Consider the following 21,197-nt stretch of genomic DNA (forward strand, 5'->3'; position numbering starts at 1 on the left):
GAGAAATGTCTTTTTTTTTTTGAGAAATGTCTTCACCCTTTTATATATATATATATATATATATATATTATATTACATTATATTTTTCCTAAAGAGTTGAATATGAGCATATGGCATTGTGTTCATATATATTGGTGTCAAAATTGAAGTCTTTCAGTCGAGGAAAAGTATAGTCAACAAATGAGAATATGGTTATATATGTATTTTTTTCTCTTTATTTATTTTAGGTTATTTTATTGAAGAAGAAGATCAAAAGAAAAATAAAAAAATCAAACACCATCTCCCAGAGCTGACTTTTGAAGATGGCATGGAACAAGGGAGATAGAGATTTTCCAAAGAAATTAGAGTCAAAAGCCTAAAAAGCTATAGCATGAGTTAGAGAATTTGATTCTTTAAAACATGATTTGCACTTTAAAAGAAAGGGAATTCAAAAAAGAAAAAAAAATTGGTACTTTATCAAAAGTCAAAAACCATCCGTTGATTAGAGTTTTGATATGGAATAGGTTTTGATTCTCATTGAACTATTGCATTCCATCACACATAGGTCATCGTGATTAGTCCTTACCCTTTTATTTAGCAAAAACACAATTCAAAAATAGTAGGAGCTTGGTTATTTTAAATTAGTAGGAAATTTTTTGTTCTAGATTTAAAACAATATTTTTCTTACCTAATTTATTTAAATTTCCGCACCATCTTTTGCTACAATCACAATGTCTAAGATATAATTGTTGTTGAACTTTGCTTTTTGAAAAACGTTTAATAATGCTCAAAATTCTTCAGTCGGTAAGTATACGAAAAATCGTGCGTTTTTGCTAAGTATGAACAAAATGGTAATTAATATATTAATTAAAGATTTAAATGGTGGGTCAAATTATAGTTCATAAAATTAGGTCATTTTTATTTTTCTTCTAGACAACATGGCAGAATTGTCAAGGTTATCGGTTAGAAGATTCACCTTAATATGCCAAGATTATTTTGTATCCCCTAAGTAAAGTAATCATGATTCATGATATACATCTAGGAACTTGGTACTCAATACTATAATGGGCACCCAATTAGTTGTCTAGATTGTATTCAAAGAAAAAGATGACGAACCCCCACTTAAAAAAAAAAAAAAAAACCCAAAGCGGGTCCAAGTTTTTAAAAAAACCTGGCCCGAACCCGAACCCGACCCGACCCGGTTAACTAAATTAAAATTACAAAAAACCCTACCTATATATATATATATATCTATCATAAACCTAACCCTAAAACTCATTTCTCTCTCAACGCTTAACTCAGCCGCCTCTCTCAAGTCTCACCTCACCCTTACTGACTCTCACTCTCACCCTCACTCACACTCACTGTCTCTCATCTCATTTGCCCCTCACCACCTCACTGACTCTCACTCTCACTCACATCTCATCCTCACCCTCACTCGTGGTGGTCGCCATTTGTCACGGAGGAGCACGGTTCCTTTGAGGTCAGGCGAAGATTGCTGAAGCCACCGCTGATGAAGCTACTGTCTGAGTTCTTCATATTTATTTTTTGGTTCATTTTTGTTTTTTGGTTCATTTCTTCTCAGTAGTTTTTGTTTTTAGGTATTTGATGTTTAAGGATTCATGTAAGAATCGGTCCATAAATGGAGTTTTGTTTCCTCCATTTTTTATGTTTATTTATTATTTATTGTCTAAAAATCTCATTTCAGCAAGACTGATGCTTCAATGTTGATTGATTTGTATTTGTATTTGTGTTGCTATTGCTGCTTGTCTTTGTGTTTGTGCTTGTGTTTTTTTTTTTTTAATTAATAAGATTGGTCAGATTGGGCCACGAATTAGGCCTAGAAGTGGCTGGATGGGGCCCACAGAGACCCGATGGGGCGGGTATGGGGCTAAAAAAAAAGACCCGTTTATTAAACGGGCCGGGTCTGGGTATCAAAAAACCCGCCCCGAACCCGACCCGTTGCCATTCCTATAGCCACTAGAGAATACACTTTGATTCAAAGGAATTCAAACTTTGCAAGTCTTAGAGGACTAAAGTGTCATCTAAGTCTGTGATTTTTGAACTTATTTAGATCTTCTAACATGTCCTAGTGAGCATAATGTATTACACAATTAAGAAAGTAATGAAATATTTCACATTGTCTTGAGGACCCCTAACGTTTTATTTTGTGTCTTTCTTTACCACATTGTCCCTTTACTGTTTCTTGTTGTTCAATGTATATATTTCTTGTTTGCTAACATGTATGTGTTGTAGGATTTGTGCTATGTGCACCATCTGGTTCGTGATCAACCCATTTAGCTGTGGTGAACCAAGCCCAGTCCCTTAAAATAACAAGTAAAATGCCAGGGGTCCTCATTTCTACTTGGGCCTAGGCACCATCCAAAAAAGGACCCACACAGAAGATAAAATGATTAGTGAAGTGGAAAATATAAATCAAAAAGATCTTCTCGTGATTTCGAATAAGCCTAGTCTAATTTCACACATTGAATTTGTAATTCCCGATGAGTTCAAGGATGTGAAAATCAAGGCTTTGTTGTTCACACAAATGATTAAAGAATTGGTGCAAGTATCTGTGGTTCAAATTCATATCCTTTAACTCTTTAAGATTCGAGGTCGAGTTTTCTCCAATTGGGGAAGAAGGATATGGTGTGGGCAAGCATCTATTTTCATGTTTTTGAATCTTGAGGACAAGATTCATTTTGAAAGGGGAGAGAATGTTATGACCCAAGTGTTGGATAAATTATTTGAATTAGTTTAGTGATAGAATAAATCTTCCTAGATAGATTAATATTTGTATTTGTTTGTATTTAATTTAATTCCTATATTTTAGGATAGGATTAGTTCCTATGTTTTAATATTTGTTGATGAGATTATCTCATCCTTAGCTATTTATTTACCTTGAATGCATCAATGAGAATTAAGCAGAAAAATAACCAAAAATTTTATATTTTTTCTCTCAAGTTCAGGAGATTGGTTATTTCGAATTGACTACACTATCTTTTAATTATCTCAGTTCACAACAAGTAAATTGATCTTTCATTATTAAATTTCATTGTACTTAAGTTAACTTAACACCAAAATAGAGATAAGGGGGACAATGAAACAAAGTTATAACTTTAGAGTGTCAAACATGTGCTTTGATCATTTAGGGAGTGAAATATAATAAGGTGACAATTTAAGGTAAAAAAGTGTAATGAATTCTAGAAATAATTCCAATTTTTTGGTTTGTCAGACAAATTTGAACACTATTTGCTCCATTAAATTTTTGGGTCTTATATTGTAATTATGATGGTAAGATAATGATCAACTAAATTACACTCACGTAATGTATGAATGTGTTAATTTTATACCTTCTATAACTTGTGAAATAATTAAAGTTACTAGCCGATACCATTACTTCAAAAAATCATTATTCCTATTAATCATGGATAAGGAAACTTTCTAAACAAAGGCTTAAAGTGTCGGCCTCCCATCATTTGTAATAATTGATTTTAACGTAGTCACGTTATTTTTGTGATGGAAGCAAGAGCATGACTTTTGCATACAAATATATATATTATTCTTTATAAAACCAAATAAGCCGAAGCCACATCTCAGCCCATTAGAATTGTATTTGGATTAATTAACTGTTACAAAAATAAATAAATTAAGAAATGTTAAAGAACATAATTTAATCCAATCTCCCATAAAAAAATTAATCCAATCCAAATGCTACTAATGTCCTTTTGCTGGCTACTCATGGAAAGTGGAAACATACTCAATTATTTTATGTACTTTTTTCTTTGTTCTTTTGAGTGAAAAAACAGTGAGTGTTGCTTTGCTTTGGCTTTGGCTTTGGTTTTGGCTTTGTTATGATAAGGTAGTTAAAGACGGCATTCGAAACAAAGAAACATAGATATATATGTATTTGTTTCGTGAATTGCTTTGACGTTCCGTTATAGAAGTGCTGCGCAGCGTGGTGATTGATTCAGACACATTAATTGCCCCAGCCCAGCAAGCATAAGGTTAGTCACACGTCACTAGTTGGTTGGATTGTCAGAAACACATGCATACAGACTTCAATCACTTCACACTTCTCACGTTAAAAAAATAAACAAATCACCTTCCATAACCATTTACTGCTTCTAGAATCTAGCTAAACGATGAAACAAATAGTCTTTATATTAGTAATAGTGCGCTAGCTCCAATCATTTCTTTACAGGACACCACGAATTGAAAGGAAATTAGTATAAAAATTGTATAGATTTCGTGTAACTCATACTCATGTCAGCATGATATCACATAACGATCGAGACCACATTAGTTAAACAATATATCGTCTCACCGTGGATCTTTTGTTCTACCAAATGGAAAAAACTTAAGTGGGCACCATGATGCTTCAGTTGAAGCTCTTAGAGCATTTTTAGTCATCTAATTTTTGTACTGTTTAAAAAATAAGCAGTGACTTTTACTTTTTAATTACTTTTTTAAATATACTTTTCACCAAATTTTCTACCTTATTTTCTATTTTATTTAAATATTATTTATTTATTTATTATTATTATTTTTTTTAACAACTACACATCTTCTAATATTTTTTTATTCAATACCTGATTATTATAATAGAAAAAAAAACATTTAAAGAATGAACAGTAGCCAATCAGATTTAATGAGCTACTGTTCACATGCAAAAAAAAAAATCCGGATATAGAGAATCTATTGGAGACTGTTTTTATGGTCCCATTCTCTATAATAGAGAATTTTATGCTTTTGCCTACACAGTTGGAGATGCTCTTATCAACCACATGTACAACCATTTGTGCTCCAAATTGAAGTCTTAAAGTGGGTTTTAGATCATGCTAACAATTCAGAGAAGAATAATCTCATAAGGTGCCTCCCTTTTCCTTTTTTTCTAATAATAACAATCACATTGTCTTGATATATTTACAGATAACAAGTTTAAGACCGAGGCCTATCACTTGATAAGTTCTATTGTAAGTTTGTAACACCACAATAAAGTAAAGGTTTTTACACAGGTATGTTTACAAAGAGGCAAAGAGAACATAGATAGATGGCTTGACTTAAGCTGCTTCAGCAAATCCAACTCTTGAATTCCCATAGTCGAACACTGTGTGATAGCGACCCATGAAAACATCCCCCAGAATCCTGCATTATAAAAGCAATATTAGTGAACTGATGGACCCCATCATATACACGGGCAGATTATTTACAGAAACCTGCCAATCTGGGCAATATAAAATCTACCAATACCTAATTACTCATAAGAAAATGGATGCAGTACTCAAATCTTAACCTGTATTGATGATATTTGAGAACCATGTTCATAATATGAGATAATAACGCTAGGGCTTGATTATTTGTACTTACTACTTAAAACTAAATCCATTTACAATCAAGAAAAGAAGAAAATATTTAAGATGCTTTAAGAACAATAGGAAGAAAAATACCAGAGAGGACCACGAGGGGGGGGCACATCCAAAGCAATAAATCCGCTAATGCATTGAGCTGCAACTCCCTCGCCCACTTTAAGAACATACTGATTCATGAAACCACCATCCAGGAAAGAAGAAGAAAAAAAGAAAAAAAAAAAAGGATTGAATATCAGGACTGAGAAAATTAAAAATAGACTACCTCTGACCATTAATGAAGGCTAAGAGCAACCGGTGCAATTATTTATATAGCTCATCCCCAACCTATAAAAAGCTAAGAGTAATGCTACAGATACAAACTATTTTACAACATATTTACAAAATGTTGATGTGGCCAATCTCTTATTGGTTTTCATTTAGGCCCACAATTAATATCATCTTTTCATTTACCAATAATCACTCACCACATCAACAATTTGTAAAAAATTTTGTAAAATAGTTTATATCTCTAAAATTATTCAAAAGGCTAATAGGCTATCTCTTCATAAAAATTGAATTTTGAGAAGCTTCAATGCTATCTTTGAAACTAACAATAAGTTCACTAAACTGAACTCTAAAGGAATATCCAGTGTCACACAATTCATTGGCTAAAAGCAACTCAAAAAGCTTTTAAAATCAGCATGACTCCATACCTGCTCCGGTGCAAGGTCAAATACTTGACCACCAATGGTGAACGAAACATCAGGCATGGAAGATAGACTGCTGCAATCAACTGCTGATTCTCCATTTGGACTAGGAAGCCGGTCACACAGCTGCAATTGCAATTAAAGGCTTAAGCTAGCTGCAAGGCCATTTATTCCAGAAATGTGAACAAAAATGTTAAAATTACCTGATTGACATAATCCAATATCTGCTCTTCTGTCTGATTCCGCCTCAACTGATTTGCCATCCATACCACTGCCATCTCACAAGCAGTACACATGGCATCATGCACCCCATCAGATGTCTTGTCTTTGCTTTCGTCCAACACACTCTCAATGCCCATACTGCACAACATGTAGAAATTGTTTTATGATGACACATAAGTACAAACTACTAGTTGCTTGATTCACATAGGAAAATGTTGGTAATATTAATTATTACTACCATGTATTACTAGGAAGCACAAACATGGACATACGCACGTGTACAAGTACGACACCCGAAATGAAGTGTTCATGCTTCCTAGATGTATTATGAGTTATGACTATAAAAAATTAGGTTGACTCTACCTAACATCACGAGTCCCATCAAAAGTACAGAAACCAATCTGGGAGCAGATTTTTTGTGGCTGTGCCTATAAAATGCCACCAGAAAAGTAGAAGTTAGTTCATTGCAAGGGATTCCAGGATAAGTTGTCCAAGTATAATAGAAAATTAGAATCACATTTTACCCACACATTTTATTCTAAATGGAAGAATGGTGACATGCAACAAATTTCAGAAGAAAGTGAAATCTGGAGCTAAAATATATACCTCAGTTACCAGCATGTCCAGTATGGTTTTCCCATATTGTGCAACCACTGTCTTGCATTCTTGGCTTACAATCCCAGACGCTCCAATCGCATGATTAATTTGAGTAACAACAGTCTGAAAATATGCAATTATACAATAATATATATCACAAATTGCTAGACTTTAATAGGTACATAAAAGCAGAATCACAGAAAAGCATTGCCAAGAGAGCCATGAAACTCCCTTAAGATGTGAAAAATCTTTAGCTAAAATAAACTTTTGGTCCCTGTAAATTTGGGCCAGTTTCAATATCATCCCTGGATATTTTTTGTGTCACTTTAGTCATCCTCATTTATATTTGATTTCAATATTTTCTTTACCATTAAAATTTGGACAGAATTTGCAGACTTTGCAAATGGAAATTAGCACACATTAATTTTTACATGTCACCCAAGTTGGTGCCACATCACGTTTCAAAAAAAAAAATCCGTTTCTTTTGACCTCTATCTTGTGGATGGAGTGGGCCTCAAGTACCAGCCAGGACTTGAAGCACGAGGTGATGTCAACCCCCACCAGCAACAACTTCATTGAGCCTATTCACTATCACTTAATCCACCACCTTTAGAAACTCAAAGTGGCCCTACCAAGAGAGATAAAGAAGGTGACTCAACCAAACAGCAAAGTTTGCTCAACTGGGAGTTGGGTACCTTGAGTTGGTGAATGTGGGTTTATGCAGTGGCTTTGGAGTTAATTTGGGAGGCCTTGATGGGTTGAGGTGTTATGGGTTGGCAGTGAATGGGTCTTGAGGTTTTGTTGGCTGAAGCAAGCAGAGGAATGAGGGGATTTTTGTAGTAGACAACAGAGATTTGGGGATTTAAGCAGGTGGTTCGGGTATGCCTTGGATCAGTTCAATGGGTTGGTTTTGGAGGTTTTGCATAGTAGAGAGTTGACATGTGGCAGATAGGGGATTGTTGGTAGTGTTTTGGCACGAATCGGTTTGGTAGTGTGGGTTTAAGAGTGGCCATGTGGTGCCAGTGCCACTGCTGTGGGTATGATTTTGTGGCAGCAACGCTCCTGTGGATGAAATTGTTCGGTAGAAATGCTGCTGTGTATGGTTTTGGTAGTTTTGTGTTTGGATGTTCAGTATGGATAGATTTGGCCAAGAGAGAAAGGGCTTGAGTGAATGGAGAAGGATAGTTGAGTGGTGGTGGCGAGCTTAACAATGTGGGGCCAAAGTGGGTTTGGCAGTAGTATTTGATGTTGTGAATGGTATTGGTGGAGCTTTGGTTTGGTGGTGGTAGTTGGGTGTGGGTATATTGTTTCCTTGTGTGTAGGTGATGAATTTGGCAATCAATTGGCTGTGAGGGTGGCGCTTTACAGTGGCTTGAGCCCTCACTCTCTCACTCCCTCTTCCTTTATCTCTCTTTCACATAGGCAATTTGTGGCATGGTGAGTGGAGGTTTGGTGGGTGGGAAGCAGCAGTTTAGCAGTAGTGTGGCCACGGGTGTGACTGGCACTAGGGGATGTTGGTTGGCCATGAGAGGAAAAAATGAAAATAAAACAGAAAATTTTGATGCAACATAGGTGACATGGCACAACTAAGGTGATGTTGTGTCATATTTGCCATTTCTTTTTTTTTTTTTTTTTTTTGATAAGTAAGAAGAGAATATTATTAATAAAGGATAGCAAGAAAAATACAAAGAATTCACGGTAGTGAACAAAGGAAAAAAAAGGAACAAAAAGATATAAGTAGCCCCTAATCTATTCTAATGGACAAAAGAAAATCCGTAAGAGTAGAACAATCCGAGAAACCCCAACAACGAGACCAATCAAAGAGGGTCCGTTGGCATAACTCTAATAACTAAACCATAGTTTTCCCTCATCCTCAAAAGACCGCCGATTCCATTTAGTCCAAATCATTAAATAGCCTGAAACCAAATTTTAAATATCAGAACTATGCTTCCCAAGCCAATGATACCAACAAAATAAGTCCACAAATGAACCTAGCATGACCCAATTGATCCCAAACAACCGAAGCATATACATCCACAAAGAATGAGCTATTGGACAAAAAAATAACAGGTGATCCACATATTCCGCATTACAACAGCACATACAACAACGATTCGCCAAAGGGCGACCACGAAGCATAAGGTTATCCAATGTTAGAATCTAACCATGAGCTACTGTCTACATGAAAAAAGCCACCCCTTTAGGAACCTTAACTTTCCAAATGCCCTTCCAAGGGAAAGTGGATTGAGTTGCATTTCGGGTTTGGATGAAAAGAAGTAGGGAGTAGGAAGCCGCTAACTCCCAATCATTGAATTCCCAATAAAATCTTAAACTCCACACTCTGTCATTAGCACCCGCTAGAGGGCTTAACACTTCAGAAATACAAGCCTTCTTATTGGCTAAACACAAAAATAACTAAGGATAAAGAATTTTAAGAGGAACATCCCCAGTCCACTTATCATGCCAAAAAAGAATACGAGAACCATCCTCCACCACAAAAGAGAAATGCTTAGCAAAAGTTTCCCACCCTTCACTAATACTCCGCCATAACCCACAACCATGAGCCCTTCTACAAGCTCTAGTGGACCAACCCCCTTTTCCCTCCCCATATTTTGTGGTTATGACCCTTCACCACAGATGAGTGGTTTCATGGCTGTACCTCCAAAGCCATTTCCCTAGTAGGGCCTAATTAAAAGACGCCAAATTCTGAATTCCCAAGCCACCAAACTCACGCGGTAAGCAAACCTTTTCCCAAGCCACAAAAAGATATTTGAAACACTCAACTGACGAACCCCACAACAAGTTCCTCTGAATGCATTCCAATCTAGTCGCCACAGCTTTAGGGATAGTAAAAAGGAAAAGGTAATAAGTCGGAAGGCTTGAAAGGGTACTTTTCAGCAAAGTGAGTCTACCATCCTTTGACAAATAAAGCCACTTCCAGCCTAAAAGCTTCTTTTCCATCCTCTCAAGAATCGGATTCCAAATAGAGGCTAGAGGCACAAATTATGGGACAGATGATTTCTGTTTGCCAGCAAATTTCATCCAAATGTTAACAGTAAGGATAATATTAAAATCAAATCAAAATGAGGACTGAAGTGACACAAAAATTGTACAGGGATGGCATTGAAACTGGCCCAAATGTACAGAGAACAAAAATCTTTTGTAGCAATAATAACAAATATTTATATTAGATGGTGGTCTTTGGGGCCATGAATATTCTAACTCAACCAGTTGGCATCTCTTGGTGTTCTAACAAAGACATCTAGGGTTCAAAGACCCCCTCCCTTGTTGTAACTAAAAAATAGTGGCGTTCAGAAATATTCTTACCAAAAGAGAACTAAAGTCAGCTTCTCCTTTTTTAGGGCTCATCCTAAATTAAATATATTATTCTTTTTTACTTAGTAATTGAAACAATAACCCTTATGAATATTGTTAAAATAAATAAATAAATAAATAAACCAAATTTACAAAGAAATCTATATATACATATGAATAGATTGGCAGAAATCCAGAAATGACAGAACTCAACTAATAAAAATACACCCTCCACGAATATCTCATGTTCTGCTGCTCAATAGAGAACAGAACTCCTTGCGGAGAAATAAGAAATGGATAAGGATGCCCAGAATACATACCGTTGGGCCTGCTAACAGAGACGTTCCAGAATCAGCAATTGCTGAACAACCATCACCACAAAATCCTGAAAATGACATGCTTAATATTTAATACAATAAATGTTTTTATCTAAACCATCAAAAACAATAATAACAAATACTGTCTCCAAATAACAAGGAGACAAATACAATCTTGATATATTACCAGTTGTTTCACCACCAACTAGTACATCATCCAAATCAAACTGCAAATAAAAGAAAAAAAAATTTTAACAATTAAACATTTGAAAAGAAAGATGATGAATAGAGCATGGAGAATGGTGAATATGGATAATGATATTCTGGGGGGCTAACCTGCCAATAGCCTTTCTGAGTCACAGGAACATAGGTGTGCTCACCGTTGTAATGATCAGAATCAACCCCACCAAACACAATCTCACCCCCTTCTTCCCCTTCAATATTGCGGTTTAACCAAAATGAAAAAACAGGCTCTTGTACAAGACCTTGATCAACCATATTATACCTATGAGAATGGCAAATACACACAGTTATAACAAGAACAACAATAATAATAATAATAATTCTGAAGGCAACACTAAAAACAATTAGATGACAATTCAACATCTGAGAGAAGATATTTGCAAAATCACCGAGTCAATTAAGATGGTAAACCATGCACATTTTAATATAGATTCAAACTCTAATCAAGTGATTATAAAGTACATTAGCAGCTGAGATGCCCTGACTTACCAAACAGGAACAGCATTCCCAACTGAGATCTCTTGAAATCCAAGTCCAAGAATACCATCAAACTTAGCTGCCAAGAATGTGATACTCGGCTCCCTGGTTGCCTCAATAAAATCCTAATGACCAGTAGCATTTGTATAGGTCAACCCCCAACTCCAATGCTGAACTGAAGGCAACCAAAATGCACATTTTATCAAAAGTTACCTGATTCTTAACAGCCAGATCACCAAGTTTGACATGATCCTGGCTAAAGAAACCTGAGATTGCTCCAGTTCCATAATGGATCTCAGCAGTTTTACCTACAAAAGAAATGATATCATGAATCATTTTAACATTTTGTCACCCATACTAGCAACAAATGAGCCAGACCCTTTTTTAATTGACTAATAAACCATGTACCAATATTTTTTTGTACTCTTAATTCTCATTCTATGAAACAGAAAGTAACTTCAGAATGGTTCTGCAATTACTTCACTGTTCATATTCCAGTGATGAATTGGCCGAAAGGTTATTTCAGCCATCTATCATTTCATTTTCACATCACACGTGCTCCTTAACTGGTGGAACATAGTGCTATAACAAATTTTCTTAGGTTATATATGCATGCATTCATACAACATAAATTCTCAGGTAGGTGGAGTAAAATATGTTAGAATGGTGAACTGTTGGATAGACATCACCCTCCACAATTGTGATTCAGTTATACAGAGAATATTTAGCACTCAAAAACTAGAAGACTAAGAAAAATACAAATTACAGGAATGTTGTACAAACAAGAGTAGAACTTGTTATAATTGTGTCTCACTCAAGATTGATTGTTCAACTAGTTAATCTTTTAATTTGCTTTCTGTAATGTACCTTCTGTATCACTTTAATCTAGACTAAAGAAATTTGTCAGCTAAAAGTATGTCCCATCCTTCATAAATAATCCATTTATAGACAACAATGAAGATGAGGAGTGCAAAAAGGAGAAAGGAAATTAGAACTGATAAACTAAATGGAACTAAATTCCTTGAACCAAGGATAAAAAGCATACCATTCTTTTGGTAGCTACTTGATTGGCCGGACTTATACTTTGAGTGAAAAAAGCAAGCAACCTGCACCCAAACATAAAAGTACATATCTTTCTCCTTCCCAACAAATTGCAAAGAAAATCCATTAGTATTTTAAAGATACTTACTGAGAAATAACACTTGGCCGAGGGTACCCAAAGATTAGAACTTCCAGTGTCAAATATCACAGTGAATTTTTGTGCAGGTGTGCCAATACCAATCTCACCAAAATACTGAGCATCCATATAGTTCTTTAGTTCAACAATACTAGCATCCTCAGAGTTTCCAAGATGACCATTGAGATAATATTTTCTGGTAGGAGCTCTTAGTTTCGCTGGTTCCTTAGAGTCAAATCGTCCAGCAAGTCGGTTGCTTTGATCTAATTTCTTCTTTTTCAGTCCAATTCTGATCAACCCATCATTTGATGCAGAAAAAACAGTCGAGCACAGAAGCAACAAGAGAAGAAGACTGGCCAAACTGGCTCTATATTTGGTATTCATTTTGGGAACTGTAAAATAAACAGTACACATTTCTTTCTTAGAGATCAGCCTCAAAAGGCTACCCAAAACTTACACCAATTATGAAAAACCAATGACATCAACTCTGCTCAATCAGTGAGAATATATATTGACTGAAAAGGAATTAGAACTTTTCAACTTGCACATTTATCATATCGGATCCTCAGAGAACTAAAATCTCAAATTAGCAGGGCAGGTTACAATCATGTGGCTTAGTCAAGTCGATTCTTTTCATCTTTTGGTTTTGGAAATCAAATAACAGTAAACTAAATGTTTCAAATATATTCATTTCTCTTACTCCAGATTCCCACAATCCAAGAAAAGAATAACAGAAAATCGCAAAACCATCAACATGCAATGTGGACTTAACTGTAGAATCTTCAGCATGAACATCAAACCACTAGTAAAAGATACACCAGACCAAAAATATATTACATATCATACAAAATCTTTTAAATTACAATTTCGTCCAAATACAAAATTTTCCATGGCACTCGAAAGGTAAAAAAGGGAGATATATAAATATGGTACATGAACATTATTTAACATATTACACATTAAGAGTCTTGTTTGGTTCAGCACAAAATCTTTCAAGGAAAAACTTTTGTTCAAAAAAAAAAAGGACCTAGTGTAAAATCGAATGGAACAACACCCAGTAAAGAAAACGCATTTACTTAGTCAAATTGAGATTTCCCAGGTCCAGCTTCTACAAAAATCTCTGTTATTTTATTATATTTTCTCATCAGCCAAACAAAGATTTTTAACTGCCAAAATAAAGTCCTTAGGAGAGTATCAATTTCAACTAGAACATCATAATCTCACAGCAAAATAAAGGATCAAATACAATAAATTTAACCAACAAAATCGTGCGAATAAATATAAAAACGTAGATGAAAACAAAAAGAATTCGAATGAATGGAAAATTTGAAACATACCCGAAATTGCTACGAAGGAAGCAGAGAACAAGGTGAAGATAGAAACGGACCACAGACGAAACTAATACTAATAAGTCGGAGGTACTAAACTAAACTTTGTTAGAGAGCAGATTCTCTGGTTCAAAAGTAGATGAGTCTCTGATTTTTGACCGTCCGTCAGAGTGAGAGCTTTTGCATCAAACGGTTGAGGAGTTAGTTAACATTTTAGTGGGGTTTTTGAGTGACGTGGGGGGTTTTGATTGGTTGGAAGTGGAGGTTATAGTTGTTAACAGTGGAAATCCAAAAAAAGAAAAAAGAAAAAAGTTGTTAACAGTGAACTAGACTAAAAGTGCCGCTATTTTTTCAGCTCAACTACCAGTCTTGTTTTGAAGTAGAGTGATGGTGACTTCGGTTCCTGACCGTTAGATATCCTTATAACGGGGTAGCTGTGTGTAACATCATAACGGGGGAAAATGGGTATTGGGCCTTTTATTTGATGATCACATTTTAGGCCCAGGATTAGACCCATGGGCCTTTATAAAAGAATTATTGGCCTTTCTGTTTTATAGAATTTTATTGGGTCATTGGGTGGCTTAAAAATAAAAGGAACACTCGATCTAATGTGTTGGCTGATGGACCTTCATTTGTTTCATGAACACCCACTTGCCCATTAGACCTTTGGAGTACACACTTGTCATCTATATTCGGTGTACATATTGTTGCTTAGGTTTTTTTCTTAAAATTTTGTCATGTGAATTTTTCTTTATAGGATGAAAGTGTATATTTTTGTTAAGTAGTCACATGACTCAATCTTAAGTGGAGAACCTAAAAAATAGCACTTAAAGTATTGTACCTAAATTTTGTCTATTCTAAAACATATCCAATTTCACATAGTTGCAAACTTACGATGTAAGTAAGAATTTTGTTAATAAATGTCTTAGGGCTATCGTCTCTAGTAGGTAGGAGTAAGAGGAACACTTTCAATGAAATCAAAGAGAAGCTAAAGAAAAAGTTAGCTGGATGGAAAGAAAAGCTGCTGTCTAAGGCTGGAAAAGAGGTTTTAATCAAAGCTGTAGCTCAAGCTATACCAACCTATACTATGGGTTGTTTTAAAGTACTAAACTCTCTCTGTGAGGAGCTTACAGCTATGATCCGAAATTTCTAGTGGGGCCAAAAGCAGGATGAAAAAAAGATGGTGTGGCTGAGCTGGGACAAACTGTGCTCTCCTAAGGCAAAAGAGGGATTGGGTTTTAAGAAATTAAAAGAATTTAATCTAGCTCTCCTGGCGAAACAGGGATGGCAGCTTCAACATCGACATGACTCTCTTGTGTATCGAGTGCTCAAGGCCAAGTATTTTCCTCATTGTGAGTTTTCTCAAGCCTCTCTAGGTACTAATCCATCTTACACGTGGCGTAGTATCATGGCAGCACAGGCAATTGTGAAACAGGGTCTATGGTGGAGGATTGGAAATGGGAAGCATGTACGGGTTTGGGGAGACAAATGGTTGCGAACACCTCCACTTACAAAGTCACCTCTCTTAGAATGTTTTTGCAAGCCCAAACAATGGTGAGTGAGTTGATAGATAAGGAGAATGCAAGCTGGAAAACAAAGGTGGTTGATGCTCTGTTTTTACCACATGAAGTTGAGGTTATAAAAAGTATTCCTCTGAGTGTGCATCTACCAGCAGACAAGCAGGTTTGGGCATGTAGTTCTAATGGTGTCTTCACGGTACGAAGTGCTTATTGGGTGGTAGTGGAAATGTCAAAAGGGGTGGGAAATGAGTCGTGCTCTGATGGTAGGCAAAATAGAAAATTTTGGAGGAAGATATGGGAGATTGCTACACCACAAAAAATCAGACATTTCACCTAGAGAGCTTGCCGGGATATCCTTCCTACAAAAGCAAACTTAGTTAGGAGACGGGTGCTAACGAAAGATGTATGTGATGGGTGCAAGTTGGCATCAGAAAATTCAAACCATTGTTTCTGGACTTGCAAGTTCGCACATGAGATGTAGGAGAGTTCTAAGCTAGCTCTACCTTTTGAACCGGATCAAGAATGCAGCTTCAAGGACAAATGTGGGTCTTGCTTATGGAAGAGGACAGTACACCGGAAAAGGTAGCCAAGGTAGCGACCTGTGCTTAGGCGTTATGGGGAAATCGAAATGAGGTTAGAATGGGAGGTCAACGCAAGTCTGGGTTGGCTCTTTTTCAGAAGGCAGTACAATTTTTGGAGGAGTATTATGTTGTTATGGATACTCACACAAGCACGTGTACACCAAGTCCTCAACAGATAACGTGGGTCCCTTCACAAGGGTTGGTGTATAGGGTGAATGTGGATGGGGCAATATTTTCAAACCTGAAGGCAATGGGCATTGGAGCTACCATAATGGATGGAAAAGGAGGTATAGTGGCAGCTTTGAGCAGGAAACTTCACATACTGTTAGGCGCTGCAGAAGCTGAAGCAAAGGCTGCCGAAATGGGATTACAATTTGCAAAGATATAGGTGTGCGTGATATAATTTTGGAGGGTGACTCCTTGAATGTATACCGTGCTCTCCAGGGTTTATCAGAGCCTTCTCCATCAGTTGATGCAGGGATTCTTGGAGTGCAAAATGCATGTTCAGAGCTCCGCTATGTCGGGTTCTCCCATATTCGATGCGAAGGAAACAAACCTGCCCACCTTTTAGCAAAATATGCCAAGGGCATTGATGATTATTGTGCTTGGATTAAAGAGTTTCCTAATTTTTTAGAACATGCTCTTATCCATGATGTAACTTTTATTTTAGTGAATTAATAAAGTATTCAGTCTTGCTATCAAAAAAAAAAAATTAATAAAAACACACATAAGCACAATAAATTTTTGTGTAAACCAATGAATCATTAACATGTATTTTTTTTTATTTTTTGAAAAATGTGCATTATCATAATTGAGCATTTATTAATTTTTTATATATACTTTTTGGACACTCGTTAACATAACCCGAAGTAAAATTACTTTTACATTGGTCATTACTGACATTCAAATTATTATACACCAATCACACAATTTGACACATTGATTGATTATAAAATTAAGTGACTCTAGATTTTTTGTTTTGCTTAAATCCTCCTCTTATATGTTATAAATAGAATTCACAAGTGGATTCTTTATTTCATCACAAAATACTTTACCACTTACCAATTAAACAGCTAATTCCTGCCTCTTTCATTTTTCTTGAAAGTTTTTTATCTTCTAAGAAGAAATTGAAGCTGACTATAATAGACGTGTCCAAAATGGAAGGTAGATACCATATTGAAAATAAGATTGTGATTAGATTCAATACCCACTACAAGCAATTATTCTATTTTTATCTCACAAAATTTTTTACTTTTTCACCTTTCACTTTTTAACTTTTTCTAATTTTTTATATTCAATAGTTAAGATTGAAAGTTGCTTTTTTAAACTCTAAATCTCAGCCATTAGTTTAGTTACAAAATTTGTTGTAGCCTAAGGCTACAAATTTACTCAATAAAATAATATTACTACACATTTTGAAAATCTAACCGTTGAATTGCATATTCTTTACACTCTTAATACACATGTCAAATTTTGTGTCAATCGTATATTATTTACTATATGATCTATGTATGGTTTATATTTGTGGCCCAAACCTCAGAGGTATGGAATATGAGCCCAACAAACCCAATACAATGAATTTGTAGAGAGTGGATGAAAGAGCTAGGCTGACAGTAAACTAAACAATGTCTAACAAAGGTTCAACCAATAATTACTTGCAAGAACAAACTTGAAACTTGAATAAATTGTTGTCCGATGAGACAAACTTTCGTTTATATAGTTCTTAGAGCTACAGTAAACCTTCCTTCTCTCTTCCTCTCTCTTTTTTTTCGATCCCCCCCTCATGAGGAGTCCTTTACATTTATATAAGTTTCTTTTTCTCTATCTTCATCGTACACTTGTTGTTCATCTAAGCATTCACTCAAGTATTTGTCCCATCAGGTATCTGCTTTAGTTCTTCATGAGTAATGGTAGCTGAGGCTGCACTGTTCAGGATCTTCTCCACATAAATGCGACTAGAAAAGTTACTGCAATACATTTAATGCGGTGGTAGTAGCTTTTCCCTTAGATATTTCTCTGTTCTTATCATCTTTATACATGCATGAAGTTAATCTTTATCGTTGGAACTTCCTAGAAGATTGCCCAAGCCGCCTAGGTATTTGCTTGACAGTGTTCTTCATATCCGAGAAGGATAATCTCCTCGAACGATATTTCTTTATCATTTCCTTACGTGATTTTACACTTCGAGATCTTTTCCAATTATTTACTCCTTCTCGGACGGACCCTCATCCTCATATAGGGCCCAAGGCCCAATATGTAAATTTGAGCCTTTATCCCCACAATAGCCCCTCAAAATTTTAATTTTTCCCTCGCATTCAAAGAGAAAAAATGGGATTTTGAATTGTCACAGAAATAAAAGCTAAAAATGTAAAAAATACCTGAGTTTACACGTGTGGGAGCATAGATTTGGGTGCTTCATCATTGTTGCTAACGTTTCGATGTTTCTGAAGCGCTATTAACTACTCCAGGCAGCGTTATGTCTTTGACATCCAGCGGCGGAACATTGATCCAACGAACGACGTTTCTCCTTAGAATTTGAGCGGGATAACCCCTTCCCATTCGCTGGCCCCTATATATAAAGCCTTAAAGGAGATTATTTCTCCTTTACTTCACAACTTCTCAGACTCCCCAGCAAACCCAAGCATTCAAGCTCATCAAGTTTCTCAAATCATCTGTATCATTTCTTTAAAAACCCATGACAATCCTTCCAAGGACTTGAGGATCACTTCCCTGCCCAGTTTGGGTAAGTTCTAATTTCCTCGAAACCTTCATTCTCTCTTCGGCCAGCTTCCTAGGCCCTCAAACTCTCATTTCCCAATTATTCTCAATATTTCCTTCTTTCTGCTTATCCGAAATGGGTAGATTTAAGTATCTGGTCGATAGTCCTACCTTAATAGAGACATTTAAGGAAACATATGACATATCGCAGGGAGTAAACCTGAGGTATTGTCCCCCGGAAGGATTATTAACTGATCGAAGGGTGGGAGAAGTTATAATCCCTATGATAGCGTTCATAGAAGGGGGAATGACTCTCCCTATGGGTCCTGTTACAAGAGATTATCTTCGTAACCATAGGCTTTCTCCTGATCAGTGCGCACCTAACGTCTTTAGGATCCTAGGAGCGGTTGACGCTTTAAATCGTCATTTAGGCCTGGAGCTCACCTGGCTTGATGTAGTACATATGTACGAATGTCATAGCCAAAAGGGAGCGAGATATTATCTTAAATCCCGATCCGACATCGTTAGGCTCATTTCCTGTCTTCCCAAGTCTAACAAGGGGATGAAAGACGACTATTTAATCGTCTCGGGTGCATGGCATAACGGTCTTCATTGCCCAACCCAACTAGGAGAGCCAGGTGGGTTATCCTAGATTTAGGTTTCCTAACAATAGATTTAGGCTCTTCATCACTTAACATTGTTTTTCTTTTTTTTGTATCAATGTCTTTGAGTTTTTGATTATGGTTGATTCTGTTTTAATGTCAACAGATAAAAGGCACGTTGCTCCTTGGCTCAGCCTGACTAACATTTCCGCGCTCAACTATCTACTGAGATCAGAAATTTTTATAAGTGAAGACGGGTAACTTTGAGCTGCCCATCTCATTCTCGGTTTCAAGCCCCTCTCGGACGCTTTTCAACCGGTCGGCAACAGGGAGACTATCGGATTAACCGAATAGACGTTTCTTAGCCTAATTTTCTAGTGTCGTTCGATCTTGCCGCCGTGCCATATCCAAATTCGCAAGGTGTGCCGTAACTCATCCAGCCAGTTCAACAAGTTCCTTTAGAAGCGGCCGCAAAAAGGGAAAGAGTTGCTTCTTCGACCTCTTCACTTGTGGAACAGATTGATCAGTTCCAATTTGAAGAAGAAGTACCAGGAGAAGTTCAGGTGATTCCAGTTTCGGACACCGAAGAGGAGACTGACAGATAGTCTAGTGTCTGCGCCCCCATTTTAATAACTGCCATTCCAGACGGTTCTTCGAAAGAGGAAGAAGAAGACATGGCAAGCCTAAGGGACTTAATGAAGGCTAGAAAAAAGGTGCCTGAGGCCAAAGAGACTGGTTCGTCCCAACCAACTGTTAATCTTCCTCCACCACCTCCTCAGGTCCCTTTTGATCTTGGCCTAAAGCCATTACCAGATCTAAAGAAGAAAAGGCCTATTATAGATACTGAAGGAGGGGAAGTGGTGCCTCTAAAAGGAACTAAGTAGCAGAGAGTGGTCAAGGACCAACGGAGCAAACGAGCTTCATCCACTAAGAGCTGAAAAGACCTTCTCACTGCTGAGGTGCGACAAGGACAACGCACCTGGTGTCCCAAGCTAGAGTTGGATGGTGTTCCTTTCCCTTGGGACACCTTTGTCAGAAATTATCAAGGGGGAAAGGCAGGTCTCATTGCTGAGGCCCTGGAGCAACCACTTCTCTTGCCAAAAGACATGGAGGCTTACAGGCGCTTCAATCAGCATGAACTTTTTCTGTCCTTAAAGAGGGGCTTAGCCATGGTAAGTGAACTAATCCACTTTTTCAATTAAAATGCTGGTCATTTTATTCGTCTCTTTTCCTTGCTTTATACTAAAATTTTCCATTCTGCTATGTAGATTACCCAACAAATTTATGTAGCCGAGGAGTGGAATAAAAACGCTCACAGTACAGCCCAGGCAGAAGCTTATTCTCGGTCTGAGGTTGAAAAATTTCTGGGTAATCTGAAGAAAGATTATTCTCAACTGTCCGAGCAGCTAAAAGAGATGACCAAGCAGAGGAATAATCTTAATGCTGACCTTAAAAATACTGAGAAGTAGGCTGAAGACCAATGCCAGCAATTGCACATGACAGAGATTAATCTGGAGACAGAGAGAGATTTGGTGAAAAGTCTTTGAGCTGAACTTCAGAAAGCCAAGGAAACTGCCCAATTGGCCAAGAACACTGCCCAATTGGCCAAGGAGGCAGTTGAGGCCGAGAAGTAGGCAGCATACAAGCTTGGAGTGGAGGAGACCCAAGTAAGACCCATAGAGGAGTTCTCTACAGTCTGTGGAGATTACTACGATATAGCTTGGGGTAAAGCCCTTGATTCTACTGGAGTCTTTATGGAATCTAACTTAAGGCAACCTGGGAGCATCTACTACGATCCTGATATTTGCGAACTCCTAGGCTCTGGCTCCTTTCCCTCCAACCAACTCTAAGAAGTCTCGGAGTAGCCCTTGGTTGGCCAAATCCCTCCTACCCATCTTGAAGCTCCCAAAGAGTCTAGTCAGCCTGGTGGTCAGGGCAAGCAGGCTGAGGATCTTCAAGATAAGGGTAAAAACTTAGGGAAGAAGAAAACTCCTACTGAACTTAAGGACCAAGCCCCATATGCTGTTGTTGCCCAGTCCAGCAAGACTACTAATTCTTCGGCC

General features: G+C 36.9%; 1 protein-coding gene across 1 annotated transcript; it reads right to left on the minus strand.

Annotated features, from left to right (window-relative positions):
• Window positions 1-4,839: 4,839 nt before the first annotated feature.
• On the minus strand, window positions 4,840-13,854 carry LOC112039712 (aspartic proteinase A1). The gene is made up of 14 exons (XM_024072614.2): window positions 13,723-13,854; window positions 12,398-12,777; window positions 12,254-12,314; window positions 11,422-11,516; window positions 11,221-11,333; window positions 10,825-10,993; window positions 10,676-10,715; window positions 10,492-10,556; window positions 6,866-6,979; window positions 6,623-6,687; window positions 6,241-6,397; window positions 6,044-6,163; window positions 5,430-5,518; window positions 4,840-5,127 (listed from the first exon to the last, which is right to left on the minus strand). Exons 2-14 carry the CDS (start codon window positions 12,767-12,769, stop codon window positions 5,043-5,045), a joined length of 1,545 nt encoding a protein of 514 aa, XP_023928382.1. The 5' UTR covers window positions 12,770-12,777; window positions 13,723-13,854; the 3' UTR covers window positions 4,840-5,042.
• Between the last annotated feature and the right edge of the window lie 7,343 nt (window positions 13,855-21,197).

Source organism: Quercus suber, unplaced genomic scaffold, assembly GCF_002906115.3.
Source record: "Quercus suber isolate HL8 unplaced genomic scaffold, Cork oak 2.0 scaffold_155, whole genome shotgun sequence".
NCBI classification, from domain to species: domain Eukaryota; kingdom Viridiplantae; phylum Streptophyta; class Magnoliopsida; order Fagales; family Fagaceae; genus Quercus; species Quercus suber.

Coding starts and splice junctions, on each gene's coding strand:
- LOC112039712 (XM_024072614.2), bottom strand. CDS start 12,769: ATGAATACCAAATATAGAGCCAGTTTGGCCAGTCTTCTTCTCTTGTTG. Junction 11,517..12,253: donor AAGTAGCTACCAAAAGAATG/GTATGCTTTTTA, acceptor TTTCTTTTGTAG/GTAAAACTGCTGAGATCCAT. Junction 6,398..6,622: donor GATGGGACTCGTGATGTTAG/GTAGAGTCAACC, acceptor CATGTTGTGCAG/TATGGGCATTGAGAGTGTGT.